This window comes from Lissotriton vulgaris, chromosome 2_1 (genome assembly GCF_964263255.1).
Source record: "Lissotriton vulgaris chromosome 2_1, aLisVul1.2, whole genome shotgun sequence".
NCBI lineage: Eukaryota > Metazoa > Chordata > Amphibia > Caudata > Salamandridae > Lissotriton > Lissotriton vulgaris.
Window position 1 is genome coordinate 1,678,815,036 of NC_141687.1, and position 16,295 is coordinate 1,678,831,330.

Genomic DNA, 16,295 nt, shown 5'->3' on the forward strand with positions numbered 1-16,295 from the left:
TCAGTGTTCCTCAGGTAAATGCAACAGGTGCTATGCTAGGCGCGCTTAATTGGTAATATGATTTTCAATGTTCCACACTTAATAGAAATGGCGCTATGCTGGGCGCTCTCTTTGAAAGTCACATGCAATGTTCCTTATGTAATGGAACTGAGGCTATGCTAAGGGGTCAGAATTGAAAGTCTGAGTTCAATGTCCCGCAGGTGAATGCAACTGGTGCTATGCTAGGCGTTCTCATTTAAATTCACATGCAATGTTCCATATGTAATGGAACTGAGGCTATGCTAAGCAGTCAGAAGTGAAAGTCTGATGTCAATGTAAAGTTTTTAAAAGCCCTGTTTTGGGTCAGCCAGCTAGGTATATATACGGTAATATTACCCGTTATTCTTGTAGGTCCACAAACAAAGCCTTGCGAGTGCGAACATAGCCCTGCTTGTTAAAGTGTTGGCCTCGTGGTCACAACTTCAAGAATGCAATTAGCATGTGGGTGCTGTTTCAAATATGAATTAGGAGTCTGTCGTCAAAATAGCAATAGGCACACGGGTGCTGTTACAAATATGAATATGAATTAGGGGTCTGTTGCAAGTAGAATCTATGCACCCATCGCAGGTACACGTAAACATTGGAAACTGGTTATGTCACACAGTACCTATGCACCTTATGCTCATACACTTCTGAGGAGTTATGTATTATTTCACACAATATTGTGACCCCCTTGGGCCAGAACACTTGGGCATAGGGATGTCCGTGTTGTATCACACTGTTCCTATGCACCTTTTGTGCTTGTGCAATCAAGCTTTATATCCCTGGGGTTCGTCATGCATTTATATTGGATGTCCGTGTTTGTGTCACTGTACCTATGCTTCGGTGCATTCCGGCATTAGATGCCTAGGTCGAAGCATACAACGCCTATGCACCCTGGTTTTGTACACTTTTTTTGCACTAGACATGAATGCGGTGGCACACAGTACCTATGCAGCCGTTTTGCTTGCACATTTAATGTCTGCATGGTCACACCGTACCTATGCAGCCTGGTGCTGAGTGTGTGGGTAGAACAAGGGGGGTACAGTCTCATGAGGTAGTTAATAGGCCTGGCATAGAAACCACGTCCCTTATCCAAAGGCTAGGATCACTAAAAATCTGTGCTTTATGTTTCTTTATGAATGGTGTATCCATTGAAGGTGATACCTGTGAGGTGAACCACACTGCAATGACGACGAGATGTCAGGGCCACTTCTTCTACGTGGCGATGGGTCACACCTCACTATCTTTCAATTCAAGAGTCATGGGTTTCACCATCCAAGACGCTGGGTTGGATTCAGCTAGTTTTGGAACCCACTCCTTTAGAATTGGGGTGGCAACTGAGGCAGTGGCAAATGGTCTAAGGGAGGAGCAGGTCAAGAGGATCGGTGGTCCTTTAACTGCTCTAAGCGCTATGTGTGGCTGCACATGCTGTAGCACATTGGTTCTGTTTCCTGTGAATTGCAAGTTTCTTTACCCTGTGACTCAGGGAGAAGTTTGCTTCAGTACACTGCTTCATAGTATCATGGGCAGTAGCGTAGGTTTTTAGCCTGCCAGTTGGGCAACACACTGATGGATGTGCTATTTTCATGTTTGCTTGCAGTTTCACGAGGCCAGGGTGCGTAATTTGGGAACAAAAGTAGAGTTTCATGGACATGCACCTAGGGGGCAACAATCCGGCTCTCCTGGGACGAAGGGTTTTAGTTGAGTCCAGGGACAGCTGACTTACAGGGCATGACCTTCTTAGTAGACTGAGGGGGAGGACAGATAGTCGGGCAACTATGCTGTCCTGTGGGGGTGAGGTCATGATACATAAGCATAGTCTTTGGTCCTTAGCGGTCAGAACCATGTAACTCCAGGGGCAGTGACAGCCTGGTAGGTAGGCTCTCGGGGTACGGGGCCAGAGAAAACACTCTTTCCAGTGGGCCTGTGGCCACCCTCGCAGGTGCATGCACATCAGGGCACAAGTATGTGGAATTTTGAAGCCCCCGTTAATGGAGTTTAAGGCACAGGGCTTGGGGGGGCGCGGGGGAGACTATCCGTCCGATAAGCTGTACCCCCTGCACAAGCCTATCCGACGGATTAATTAGTAGTTTGCTGGGATCTAGAGGCTGCCAGTCATTGACCTTGCCATAGGCTCTAGAGGGGACATGCAGAAAGTGAATATATGCATTGTTAGATTTACGGTTGGAGTGTCATGTGTATTAGTTTAAGGTTTGCCATGTTACATCATCCGTCTTACAATGTATCTGGACTTTCTGAGTAATTATACATAATGTGAATAAGTAATGTTTTTTTTTTTTTTTAAACATCTTTTTTTTGTCATAGGTCACACACATTGCATAGCTCCGGAGTCCGGAGTCTGCTGCACACATCAATAAATCGTCAATAACATTGTAGACTTTTTATAGAGAAACTAACAACACCCCTCCTCCGCCGTTTGCCCTGATGCTGTCACTTATTTACAGTATAAAATCTTAAAATAGCATACCAAGTCCAATGAGACACTCTATCCTTTCCACCAATGAACCACCTGTCAAATCGTCAGGAGGGCGGCCCTCTCTGCGGCGGGTCCAAGTCCAGCCCACGGTAGTCCGCCCACCTCTTCCAGATCTTAAAGTGCTTACGGGGGAACCCCATAGCCATAAATATAGGTTGCTCAAGTCCCATACAAAAATCCTATGCCATTTTTCCAAGCAGTCAATGGCGGAGCTTGAGGCGCCTTCCAGGCCTTGGCAATGTCCCTCTTTGCCAGTGTAAGGCCCAACAATAACAGGTGGCGCTTGTACCTATTGCCCCTAATCCCGTCCATCACATGCAGCAGAGCCAATTTTGGCGTGCGCGGGAGCTCCCATGCCAACACCTCGGACAAACAGGCAAACACCCCGCTCCAGAATATATGCAATGCTGAACACCCCCAGAAAGTATGCAAAAGTGTACACTCCTCTGTTCCGCAGCGAAGACAATCAGGAGAGTTAATCATGCCCACCCTCCATAGGCGCTCCCGGGTAAAATATGTGAGATGTAGATATTTAAACTGTATTAGGCGCAGGCGTGTAGAAATAGCCACCCCCCTCGGACTTGTCAAGGCCTCCTCCCAGTCCTCTTCCTCCAGGTCCACTACACCCCCCCCCCCCCCCCCCAAGGCTGTCCTTAGTCTGTGTAGGTCAGTGGAGCAATGGTGAACTAACGTTTGGTAGATACGTGAAATTGTCTTATCTGGTAATTCGCCCATAAACACTTTGGCCTCTAGTGGACTTAAATCGGGGAGGGGCCCTAAGTTGGTCAGGTAAACTGTAGATATTTAAAGAACTGGGATTGTGGCATCCCATATTCGTCTTTCAAGTTCTGAAAGGACTTCAGGGTACAACCCGACATTCAATCCCCCAGGGAGGAGATTTCTATCGCGTCCCAACCCCGGAAACCCTGCAAAGCTTCTAGACGGGGAAGGCGACCATTTCGCCAGAGAGGAGTCTCTCGGGTGAGCACATTCCACCATCCTGTCCATTGTTTGCCTCCAGACACAGAATACCACCTGCGTAGCGGAAGGAAGGCACTTTCGAAGCGATGTGGAGTACAGCAGTGTATGCACAGATGCTGATCCCATTAGGTGCCGCTCTACCGCGTAGGCCGGGTCTCCCCTATCACCATACCACCACTTGTTGAGCACCAGCAAGTGCGCCGCCTGATAGAAGGAGAGAACATCCGATGTAGCAAGCCCCCCAATGTAGGAGGATAAAAAACACGTTAGCAAAGCCACCCGTGCGATCCCCCCTCCCACAGGAACCCACCCAGTGCCGAATTGACCTGTTGAAACTAGCAAGGCGGAATCCGGTATGAATGATTTTGTAGTTGGCACAATAGGCGGGGAAGGCCACCATTTTAAAGATGGCCGACCTGCCATATATCGTTAGAGGTATACGGGCCCAAACCTTCAAATCCTCGTGCGTGCGGTCCCAAACTAGAGTGAGGTTGAGATCTCGGGATGCAACCGCCTCCTCTGACAGGTACACCCCCATGTATTTCATCCCTCTAGACACCAGCTGAAGACCAGAGGCCCATGTTCCCACCCACCGCTGTCCACCCAGTACCCACAACGTCAATTTGCCCGGGTTCATATAGAGGCCGGAGGTTTCACCAAAGATCTGCAGAATACGTAGCAGCCGCGGTCCTGACCGATCCAGATCAGTAAGAAAGAACAAGACGTCATCAGCTTATAATGCTATTTTGTCGGTAAGGCCCGGCGACCACCTAAAGCCCTAAGCTGGGCGTCTAGACGCACCCACGCCACCAAGAGTTCCATGGCAAGCGCAAATAGATAGGGAGAGAGGGGACAGCCCTGTTGCGTGCCCCGCCGGACCTGAAAGGAACGAGAGATTGCTCCCCCCACTCGTTTGGACGCCGTGAGGTCTGTATATAGTAACTGTAAATAAGCCATGAAGCGCGGGCCAAAATTGAGGCGCCGCAGCAGGACAAACAGATATACCCAGCTCAGGGAATCGAAGGCCCTGTCCTTGTCTGCTAGAAATAGCACCGCCTGCTCCCCCAAATTCTCCCAAGCCGATATCGTGACATGGGCGCGTCTAATATTGTGCGAGTCGCCTTCTGAGGCATAAACCCGCCTGATCAGGGTGGACTAAGTCCGCAATGTGGGTCTTGAGCCTATTAGCCAAAGTCTTAGTCAGGATCTTGGCCTCAGTATTGAGTAGGGAGATAGAGCGGTAGGACGCGTGGCTCTCGGGGGGTGTACCCGGTTTCAAGAAGACCACTACTTCCGCATGCCTCCAATCTGGGGGAAGCAGGCCATCACCATACGCCTCCTCCACAACCGGACGAAGATGTGGGCCAAGCTGCACATAAAACCGCCTAAACAATTCACACGGAAATCCATTGGGGCCAGGAGCCTTTCCGGAGTTCAGCTCTCCCTGGGCTGCGCCCAATTTGTCATCGGGCAGGGGCCTATCTAATTGCTCCCACACTTCGTCTGAGACCGACCATGGGGGAAGATCATCAATGAACCTCTGGATAACATCTTCCGCCAGGCATTTCCTGGGCGCATACAGCTCCTCATAGTACGCTCGAAGCTCTCAGCAATGGTCGGAGGCTCAAGTATAGGCACCCCCTCCAGATCCAATATTTGGGGCAACGGCTGGGCGTGTAGTGTGCCCTGACACAAGCGGTGCAACATCTTGCTAGATTTGTCACCCCACTGATACACCCGGCGACACGGTGCTAGCCAGGCCTAACGTGCCTCCTCCATCAATATCACAGTGTACTGCTGCTGAGCCGGCACGAGCTGTCGTCTGGCAGGTCCGCCGCCCGCTTCACAACCCCTACGCTCCAGCGCCTCCATATCCGCCTCCCTTTGCACCAAGTCCCGCTGCCACTCCCTACGCACCGCCGCACACCAGGAGATATCAACACCCGGAAACATGGGTTTTAAAGCTTCCCAAAGGGTAGCTTGGGGTTTCTACGGAACCTGAGTTAGAAACTAGGTAATTATCTATTTCGTTGGTCAAGTGCTCCCAGTACTCGTCATTCAGCAGGTGCCACCCCGACCTATGCCACCTAAAAGGCTGCCTGCATGGGCACATTCTGAACGTGAGGGCCACTGGCGAATGGTCGGACAGGGCTCTCGGCAGAATAGTGGCCGATAGTATCCTGTGTGTCGGTCCCCTGGGGCAAAAAATATAGTCCAGTCTGGAGAATGAGTCATGTACCGTGGAAAAGTAGGTATACTCCCTATGTGGGCCATGCATATATCTCCAGACATCGGTCAAGTCGAGTCCTGTGACCAGGGCACAAAGTTTAGTAGGTGGGCCCCCCTCCCCGTCAGTTGCCCTGCTCCTCCACCTGTCGCAACGCAGTCCCTATACGTTGTTACAGTCCCCACCAACCACAGAGAGGGTATCCAGCATGTCACTTCAGAGCGACATAAGGTACTCCACTAGGATCCACTGTTTCGGCGGTGGAGCATAAACGCTACTCAAGGTTAACCTATCTCCCCCAATCCTGCCCTGAACTATGACATATCGACCCTGTGTGTCGGTCCAGAGTTTTTCATGTGTGTAAGAGACCCTGCGGTGTATAAGGATCGCAACCCCCCTTGAGCCCCACGTGAACCCCGAGTGGAATACCTGATGGAACCCAAAGCGTTGAAGGCATAGGCAGAGCAAATGGGTCTCCTGGAGCAGGAGTACATTAGCCCCGGCTCTTTAGGCAAACTGATGAACCCCCCCCCCGTTTCACCTTATCCAACAGCCCACGCACATTGCAGCTAAGTATGCGCAGGGAGCCGGGGGCTGCCTGCCCTCCCCTCTACATTAGACATGATGGAAGTACTCTATGTAAGCTGTAGGTGTCTCTGCGACTCAGCGCGCAAACGGTGTGGCACACATGCAGCATCAAAACATGAGCAAAAATCCCCCCAACCCCTTCGCTAACCCCCCCACCCCCAACCCCGTCCCGCACCAATATGGAAGCACCTGTCACGGTCGGACGGTAGCCTCGTCCCGAACAGGGGAACAAAAACCACCCCCTCCGATGGATCCCCAACTGCCAACCCACAACCTTAGGACCTCACTCCCACCCACCCACCCCTGAGGGCCAGGCTCCCAGCCCTAAAGAAACTAGCCCATCTAGACATCCAATCATACTATACTTTGAGTTGCTGCTCCGGTGACGGATCCTTCTGCCAGAGCGCGGAGCCAGAACGAGAGCTGCATCTGGACCGCGATCTCCTGTTGCGTCGCTGCTGGCTCCTGAGGCCCTCCCGGGCCGTTCCACTCGAGGAAGAGTCCGAGTCTCTACCCGGCGGCATGTTGACTCAAAGTTTCACTGTTTCATCGGTCCATTTAAACACTTCCTCTGGGGAGTCAAAGAATAATGTGCAGGACTTGAAGATGACTCTCAGCCGAGCAGGGTACAGAAGGGCATACTGAAGCTTGAGGCCTCGCAGGCGGGCCTTTGCCGCAAGAAAGGATTGTTGCTGCTGCTGCACTAAGCATGTATAGTCCGGGAAGATGAGGATGGTCGCGTTGCCACACGTCAGGGAGGCCTTGACCCTCGCCTGCTGCAGGATGGTGTCGCGATCCGAGTAATTCAGAAATTTGCCGATGATCGGCCGCGGGCGTGCCCCTGGAGGGGGCTTCTGCATCAGAGCCCTGTGAGCCCGCTCCACAAACAAAGCAGCGAGACAGCACATCCGGAGGTAGCCAGCTCTCCGGCCACTGGGTAAGGAAGCGCTCCATATTGTCCCCCTCACAGCCCTCTGGAAATCCCATGAAGCGTAGGGTGTTCCGCCAAGCCCGCCCTTCAGCATTCTCGACACTCATCGCCAGGCGCGTCTGTATTTTCTCCATGTCCGCAACCTTCTTTTTTAGGATGGACACATCAACCTCCACCTCCGAGATGCGGGTCTCCGTGCCAGTAATGCGCTCAATCGCGTTCCTCAGGTCCTGACGGAGCAACATGACGCCCGATCCCACTGCCCCGATCTTAGCGTCCAATATGTCCCTGGACTGGGTTATCACCCTCAATCGCGCCGCGTTGTCAGGTGCCTGGTTCTGCGACCCCACGGCTCCGGCCACAAGGCCCCCCTTTGTGAATTTATTAATATTCCCCTGCTTGGTGTGGCCGCCACCTGTGTGATCCAGTGTCATCGTGGCGCAGCCGGTCCCCCCGAGCGATAGTTCTCCTCGTCACCGGGTCAGCAGCAACCAGCAACACAGAGGCCAGGCAGAACGACTGTTACGCCATTAGACTTTTTCCAATAGTCCCCAGGTGGACGGTGTCCAGTGCGGGGGGTCGCGGGGGTGGTTCCCCAGTTGCTGCCGTGCAGGGGCCCTGCGTCCGAGCCCCACTCCGTTACTGACCACCAGGTGTGAATACAGCCCCAGCCACAGTCCACAGGGGGGCTCCCCACAATTAGGACACGTTCGTCGGGCATGGATCGCCGCCACCGATGCGTCTCTGCTCATAAGTAACGTTTTTCAATTTTTTTAAAAAAATACGGCCTGTGGTTACATCCCCTAATCCAAAAGATGGTGTTGTCTTATTACTTGCCTTGAAGGAGGGAGGGGGACCCCATCCGTACAAGGACTGCTGCGGGTACAAATAGGAAATAGGGGACCTAGGGAGTACCAGGCCATACGGGCAAGGCCGAGCACTAAATTAGCGTGTGCCGCCATTATGGCGGTTGCACCGGTCCCTGGATGCAAGGAGGAGGCGGGAGAACTCCCACCTCCCCTGAGGGGCCAATAGGTGGCGTGAACCGGAAGCAGTTTAGTGCTTCCGGTTCACAGGGTGTCCAACTTTAGGGTCCAACCGGTTTAGACCGGCCGGGCCCGTACCTCCCCCCGCCTTAAAAGGGGTATGGGGAGCAGAACAGTCTCTTGTTCCATTGCTTTCCACAGGCACGGCACCCGGGCAAACCAGCGGCTAGTAATTTGTTTTCCCCACCCACCATCCCCTAAGGCAGGCATTTTTAAAGGGGTTTGTCAGTAATGTATTTGCTTTGTTCTTTTAACTGTCATTACAGGTATCTCAGGAGAGAAAATTTAATGTGAATATGATTATTTGGTGAATTTGTAATTAAAGTGTCAATATTTGTAAGTATGTCAGTACAGGACTTTTTAATGCTGAGTTATGTAGTTGAAATGTGTAACAGTTAATAAAATGTCAGTGCATGAAATTTGGTTTCAGGTAATAATGTTGTATTTAGTTGTGTGTCTCTCTGGTCAGGCGGTAAGGTCATGATTGGTAAGCATATTTTTCGGTCCTTAGCGGTCAGAACGAATTAATCCAGGGCCAGTGCCAGCCGGTAGGTAGGCTGTCAGGGTGTGGGGTTGGGGAGATACTCTCTCTAGTGGGCCGGTGGCCACCCTCACACGCGGAGAATATCCATCCGATAAGCTCTACCCCCTGCGCAAGCCTACTCCGGCTAAGAAATTTGTAGTTTGCTGGGATCTAGAGGCTGGCAGTCATTGACCTTGCCGTAGGCTCTAGAGGGGACACACAGAAAGTGAATATATGAATTGTTATATTTAAGGTAGGAGTGTCGTGTGTATTAGAGTTTAAGGTTAGCCATGTTACATCACCCGTCTAACAATGTTTTAGGACTTTCTGCGTAATTATACATAATTTAAATAAGACATGTTTTTTAAATTTTTTAATAAATACGGCCGGGGGTTACACCCCCTAATCCAAAAGATGTTGTGGTTTTATTACTTGCCTTGAAGGACTTAGGGGGACCCCATCCGTACAAGGACTGCTGCGGGTCCAAAAAGGAAATAGAGGACTTAGGGAGTACCAGGCCATATGGGTTTTACAGGGCTGTTGCTGGTTATTGTTAATTTTGGTATCGTGCTTTGGGGAATCACAACTTTTTGGGCATTCGTGTTTTGCATTTTTTGATAGTCGTGTTGGATTTTGCGCAGTCATTTGGCGCATTGTCATGCTACTATAGCATGGTGCCACCGGGTTGCGAATTGGACCTTAAGACTTTGTTACGATATGCACAGTTGCGGTAAGTTACTTTTGCAATGGTTATCACACGTTTTTGAGAAAATACCCCATAATTGTTCATGACGTTTGCAAGGCTTTAATAGAATTTCAGGAACACACATTGAAGGAAAGTGTGTAAAGCTCCCAGATTCCTGTACCTCTTTGACTGTCTTAAAGCTGCTTTGCTGCAGACTCATCATATGATAAACACATCACCTGATCTACTCTTCTTGTGTGTGTGAGCTGTAGGTTCACCTCATATTGGCTTGAAGTAAAGCTGTCATTAGATTTTCCTACAAGAGGTGCTAATGTGTGCTGAAATGAGTCACCTCTTCTCTTACCTGAAGAAGTGTACATGGTCAGGTTGCACAAGCAGGTGTTGGCAGTATTATCAAAATACTCATCTGTGGCACATGTGGCAGACTGGGCTGAGGCTGCAGAGAAAGAGAGGGAAGGAGAGAGAAAAGGTACACATTAGTGAAATCACTCAGGCCCCTTATCCACCTCAAAGCCCTTCTTCAGGGTGCAACGTGCAACAATCCATTAGGGAACAAACAACACTTTTAACCCACTCCGAGACTACAAGCATCAAGTTTTTTTATAGAATACAACACATATGCAGAAAAATAGGTTAAGAATGAAAAAAAGTTGCAGGATGGCAGCAAAAAAAGCCACTACTACTGAATTTCCTCCCACTGAGAAACACTCAAGGGTACCAAGTAAAGGAGTAAGGCTGTCCTCATACTCTCTAATATAGAGGTATACAGAAATTCAGAGGAGAGAAGGTGAAAGCTCAAAGGGTTTTAAAACCTCACCTATGCACAAAAAATGCTGGCAGCGAGTGCAAGACCCAGCCAGGTCTACATCTTCATATCTCTAAACATACATGGTGGAGGGGAATGTAGACCAGCGTTCATTTGACTGATTTTCTTATCAACCCTTTACTCCCATACAGTGTCATTAGGGTGGTGGCTGACTGGTATGCTACGCTGACTACTCTCCTCAGCTTTAGCCTGAAATGATGAAATGATGAAGTAGGAAAGGATATAGGGTCTGATTACGGTGGCAGTGAGACCACTACCGATGGCTGTCACACCACCATCGGAACCATTTTAACCGCCTGGCACATTAGGATGGAAGGCGGAGGAGTGGCAGTTTAAAAGACCGACTGCCACGCATCCGACAGGCTCCTTGAGCCCGCTGGTGCTGCAGGGGGGTTTGTGGTCCCTATCATGGTGGCTGTGCCTACCAGTCATCGATGTAGGGATTACAATGTCCCTTTCCGTTGGCCTTTTCATGGCGGTTAACCTGCCATGAAAATGCTGGTGGAAAGGGACTTTGGGGACCTGTATCGGGCTCCCCTTTCCCCCTGGCCCATCGATGTGGGCACTAGTGCCCCCTAGATGTCCCTGCACCATGTGGCAAGCACCACATGGTGCCTCCCACCTAGTGCAGGGATATGTAAAGTGACCCCATTTAGTATTGCAGGTTGTACTGCAGCAAGCAGCACCCGCCACAATACAAAAGGTAGGCATTGCACCCGTGTGGTGGCAGTTGCATCATAATGCGTCTTACGGGACCGCTGACTGCCTGTAGAGCCATCCCGAGTTCCGATAGGGTTTCCGGTCGCCATCGTAATCAGCCCTAAATGTTTTCTGCGAGCTGGAGATATTGCATGGATTAACTGTAGCTCGAGTTCAAGCCCTGTGTGGCCTGCACACAACTAAGGCACTGAGGGCTCAATTGGCAGCAGCATTGGCGTGGTTGACTAACGGCATACTGGAGAAGCTATGCTACCGGCCTAGCCAACACTTAGGATAAAAGATGACACCAAGGCTGGGCAAACTGGCGAAGGAGCAAACTGAGGCAGTACCATCACGAGCAGGTGCTGAGTCTTTACCCCGTCGTATCGGGGGTAGGAAAGTGAAGGACGCGGAGCATGGTGCTGACTAAAATCAAAAGCCGGGACCCATAGCGGAAGCTTGGACTGCAGAAGGAGCTCCGGGGCAGCACAGGGTTATCAGGACAAAAGCATTCATAGATTCACAAGATTTTCTCTGCTGCTTTGGGCTGAAAGCAGCCGTTGAAGGGACTCGACCTGGAAAATACAAAGGGTGCTGCGGTGTATGAAGTTTTATGGAACAGGACTCAGGAGTTAAACTCCTCGGAAACTGTGAATACCACTGTGAGACTACAGCGGTCGAGGGGCTTTACGGTGGAAATTTTTAACAACATGACCAGCAACCTTGGAGAAGGAGTGCAAGAGATTAATTTGTTAGGGATGGGCACTGTGGATATTGCAATGGCCATGCGTATTTTCGAAAGGGGTGGAGGCAAAGAGCAGGCCAAGGATTCTGTAGGGGGGCCTGAAATGTGACATACCTGCTACATGTATAGAGAGATTATTAAAGAGCCTTGATAAATTGGATTTATTGGTAGAGGGAGCTTCTCCAGAGCAAGGCAATATGCTTTTTCTCTTGCAGATGATTCTGACCTATCTGGTTTACATAGGAGGTTATCAAACGAATAGTCTGTTTTAGGAGCCTATGGTCGTAGCCTCAGCAGTGGTTTTAGTAAGCCTGTTACTCAGACACAGCAACTGGTCCTGAAAAGGCAGAAAGAGAAGTACCTAACCTATGGGAAAAGGCAAGAAGCGGGTCAACCAGCAGTTAAAACGGGACTACTCAGCTACCCAACAGTTCTATGAAGATAATAATGCAGGGGCAGGGGGTCTGTCTCTGGGTGAGTCATCAATGGGCACAGGATCAGTAGAAACCCCTTCCATTTAACTCATTTATAGTGCACTGAAACAGATGCAAGGGGAAGACCGGTCAGAGAAAAGGAGGGCTCATCTGGCTAATAAAAGCTACATGGGGCTATCTGGAAAGGCAACAAGATCTGTTCAGGAATGGCAGAGAAAGTCACGGCAGTGGAGGACAGGACTATGGCAGTGGAAACAGATGTTGGAACCCTTCAAGGGCATGTTGAAAAAGAGGATTCTCCATTTGTCGAAGTCCAATGGAAACTAGAGGACTTTGAAAATCACCAAAGAAAAATCATTTAAAGTATTTAGGTCTGGCAGAAAATGTTGAAGTGAGCGATATTAGGGCCTCGTAACATATCAGGATGTCTTTGTGTTTATTTGACTGCCAGTACATGGATGTGGAACGACAACCTACACAGTTCTCAGCAGAGTAAGTAATTTGGACTTGCAGTCTAACGTGTGATAGTGAGGAAAGCGCATAACTAAGGAGGAGGGGGACGCCACTTGTGGATTGCTTCCCTGGGGGTCTGACCTCAGAGCATCTTTTACAGAAGGTCCCATTCCTTGGAAAGGATTTATACCTCTGCATGGTACATGACGTGTAGGAGATGACGAGTCTGCCTTGACCTTATGGTTGACAAATTAATGTTTAAACCCTATCCTGAGGAGGCCTAAGAAGATGACAGGCTGAAACGTGGTCCCGTTGACGACACTGTTAAGGAAGAGTCAATGGAAATATAGTGTGTTTCGAAATTATAAGGGTGTCACACTGTAAACAAATTGAAGCAGTTGATAGACTCTTAAGTGTGTCTCTGAGACTACCTCTTAGTGGTCTGTCCAGAATTTTATGGAAGCCACTATCAAAAATGTAATATTTTTTTAGGGTTACTATGTGTCTCTTTGTATAGTTTGTGTCGATGTACAGAATGTGAAGATATGCCATTTTTTAGTATTTCATTGATTAGGTGTTATTGGCTATGAGGATATAATTTTGTCTGATCTATTTATTGTGAATTACAAACACAGTGAGGGTAAATTAAAAGTACCTTCCTGAATAATTGTTCTGTATCTATTCCTTTATACCACTTGTTGTTTTCTCTATTACGTCTGATGCCCAGGTATATAGAGGTCATTTGGTTATACCCCGTTGCTTTTGACCTGGGCATTCCCAGACCTCTCCTTCTGAGACTGGAATTGAGAAGTACAGCAGGTTCACAGTTTTCCCTTAATGATGAGGGAAAATCATCAAATAGATCAAGTGGAGAAGCCGAGGGCGATCCTGGCTTTCTTCGATTATTTCCTTCTCCGTAAGGCAATGTATGAAAAGCCCGGCCTGAGGCACAACACTTCTTTCAAGGACATACGTTCTTTATTCTCCCAGCTTTCTGCCATGTCACAGTGAAAAGGAGGTAGCGGATATGGCAGATGTTTATTCCTTTTCAGGGGCTGGGATGTCAGGTCTTTTTGATGAATCCGGACCATTTAAAAGTTATCTTTAATGGGAAAGCCTGGATGTTTATTTCAGAAATAAAGGCTCAAGAATATTTAAAGGAGATTTCAGGGGGGCGACAGGCTCTGGATTTGGCTGATAAGATGGTAGAAAGCGCTGTAGCCTGCTGGTTATAACTGTAGCCTCCACTTTCCTATTTTGCTCTAAGTTTATTTTTTGCATAGTTAATTAAAACCATTGCTTACAGTAAAACCAAGTCAAATACACAGAATAAAAGATATAAAAGGTAAAATTATGAGCATCTCAGTCTGGCTCTAAAGCCCTTAGCATTTTTAACATTTGTCCTGCGATTAAAAGTCTTATACGAAAAAAGGTTCTGTACAGTCGGTCTTAAAATTATTGTATGTTCTTTAGAGGTAACCCGCAGTGGTTTTAGCATCATAGCAAATCGGCCAGAACCCAGATCTTAATAATAGTTTAATTTGAAGTGCGTTTACATACAGCATACATGGTCCCAGTGCGATTAGAGATGAATCCGAGAGGATGGTCTTTTTGGGGCATATTCCCAGAGATAGGTAGAATGAGAAGGCTAAGCCTTGTTTGTCTTACATGATCTTAAGCATGTTTTTGTTCGGCTATTGTTAGAAATTTTACTAGACGACAATGTAGCTGGATATTTTCTGGATTTAGACAGGTTAACACAGCTTGCCTCCTGGTGCGAATGCCTTTTTGATTGAATAGTTTTTTAGGAAATTGCACCATGCTTGAAGCATTCCTCTGCATAGGCAGATTAAATGTAGTATGTCGCCTGATTTAGCATTGCACAGACTGCAGGTGTTTTGTGATGCTTGCCTTTGCCATGTTGGAAGGTGCTGAGCACAAGGCAGATTTCCCAGTCTGTGCCTCATAAATCTCATTTTTGTTGCCATAGGGTATCCCTGATTGAAGTATGTTTGAGGACCGAATGCTTTATATGTGTTGAGAGTCATCCATGCACGAGCTCTGTTTGAAAAGGTTGCCTTATCTTCCACCTATTTTGCTCTAGATATTTTGCCTTGATTGGGCGCTCCATTGTTTTCTTTTTTGTCTCTCTCTCTCTTCTTCTTCTTCACAAGCTAAAGAGGTCTTTGAATGGTAGGCTGGAGCTGGGAGGGCAGTGGCGGGGGGTGTACTGTAAGTGTCATCACTAGGGGCATGTTTGACCTATTCCTAAGTGACGGCTTGTGAGTGGGGAGGTGTGCTTTCTCAGGGTGTGAGCAGTGGGTATGCATGGGTTTGTTGGGGAGGAGGGTGAGCCAAGCAGATAGATGCATGTTTATGTTAAAGCAGCATGTGGATGAGGAAATAGAGAGAGAATCGGTGGACATAGTGTGGCATCTCTTTTTTCATTGCACTTAATGAATTATTAACAGATTGCTATTGTAAATATATGTGGGCTTAATAATCAGTTAAAGAGACAAAAGGTGGACGTCAATCTACAATTTTTGAAGACAGATATAGTCTGCATCCAGGAGACACATACAGAGAATGGACAGCGGGATGTTTTGGATGGTTTGGGATAATAAAGCGGTTTGTTGTACCTCTCAAAGTACACGCGCATGGGGGTGAATAATTTTGACATGTAAGGGTGTTTGCGATGTTCCACGTTCCAGTACAGACAAGTATGGCCAGTGGGCTAATGAGGAATGCTGTTTTTCCGCTGTTTTTCCACTGGGTCTTTTATACTTTACTCTGTATATGGTTCAGTTGAGGATGACCTTGCAGTTTTTAATTGGTTGAATAATGAATTGGCTTTATTGACACTTATCTTATGCAGGATTTTAATATCAATTTAGCCTGTGGGGTTCTCAAGGAGGGTTTTCAATTTTATCAATGCAGTAAGCCTAAGGTGTGTAGATCCCTGATAGATTTGGGGCTCACACACGGTTAGATGTTAGGGCTGAGAAGGTAATAGCTGACCCCAGCTTTCCATTATTTTCTGCTTCCCACGAGGTACATGATTGGCTGGACTATTTCTGTATATCTGAGGGTCTGGTGCAGGAATCTCAGGTCACTAAATACCCTAGGGTTATGTCAGATCATAATCCTTTGGTGTTAGAGGTAAAAATGGTTCACTCTTTGAGTCCTCGCCGGAGTTGGTCGCTTGAAAAAGCATTTCTACTGGATGCAGATTAACATAGAGTATATGAAGGAGTGGATCCCGGTCTTATGACTAATAATGTAGGCAGGGTTTCAGTAGGAGTGATGTAGGGAGCCTTCAAGGCAGGTGTGCGAAGTAAAACTCTGAGGTTTAGTTTGTAACGCCAAAGAGAAATTTCTTGTTTGATTTGTTTGAGCCATTGGCAAAAGCAGAAAGTCTCCTGATTGATGCAGTTTCTGCAGGGTCTGACACTGATCTTGCACAAATGAAAGCTGCAATTACTAAGGCTGCACTTACAGACATCTCTGTAAAAATAAACTGCTGACAAATATACTGTCTGCATACAGAACTCTTATTAATATAGTGAAAAGGTGGGTCATTTGTTGGCAAACCAAAAAAGACAATCTACAATTCAGGGG

General features: G+C 48.2%; 1 protein-coding gene across 3 annotated transcripts in view; it reads right to left on the minus strand.

Annotated features, from left to right (window-relative positions):
• The window catches only part of LOC147733078 (uromodulin-like), a 300,392-nt gene that overhangs the window by 242,652 nt on the left and 41,445 nt on the right, over positions 1 to 16,295 (minus strand). For all 3 annotated transcript variants that reach the window (XM_086958921.1, XM_086958920.1, XM_086958919.1), the window contains exon 3: positions 9,864 to 9,956. In XM_086958921.1, the coding sequence (XP_086815047.1) occupies positions 9,864 to 9,879 (16 nt within the window). In that variant the 5' untranslated portion in view covers positions 9,880 to 9,956. The remainder of the gene's footprint in view (positions 1 to 9,863; positions 9,957 to 16,295) is intronic.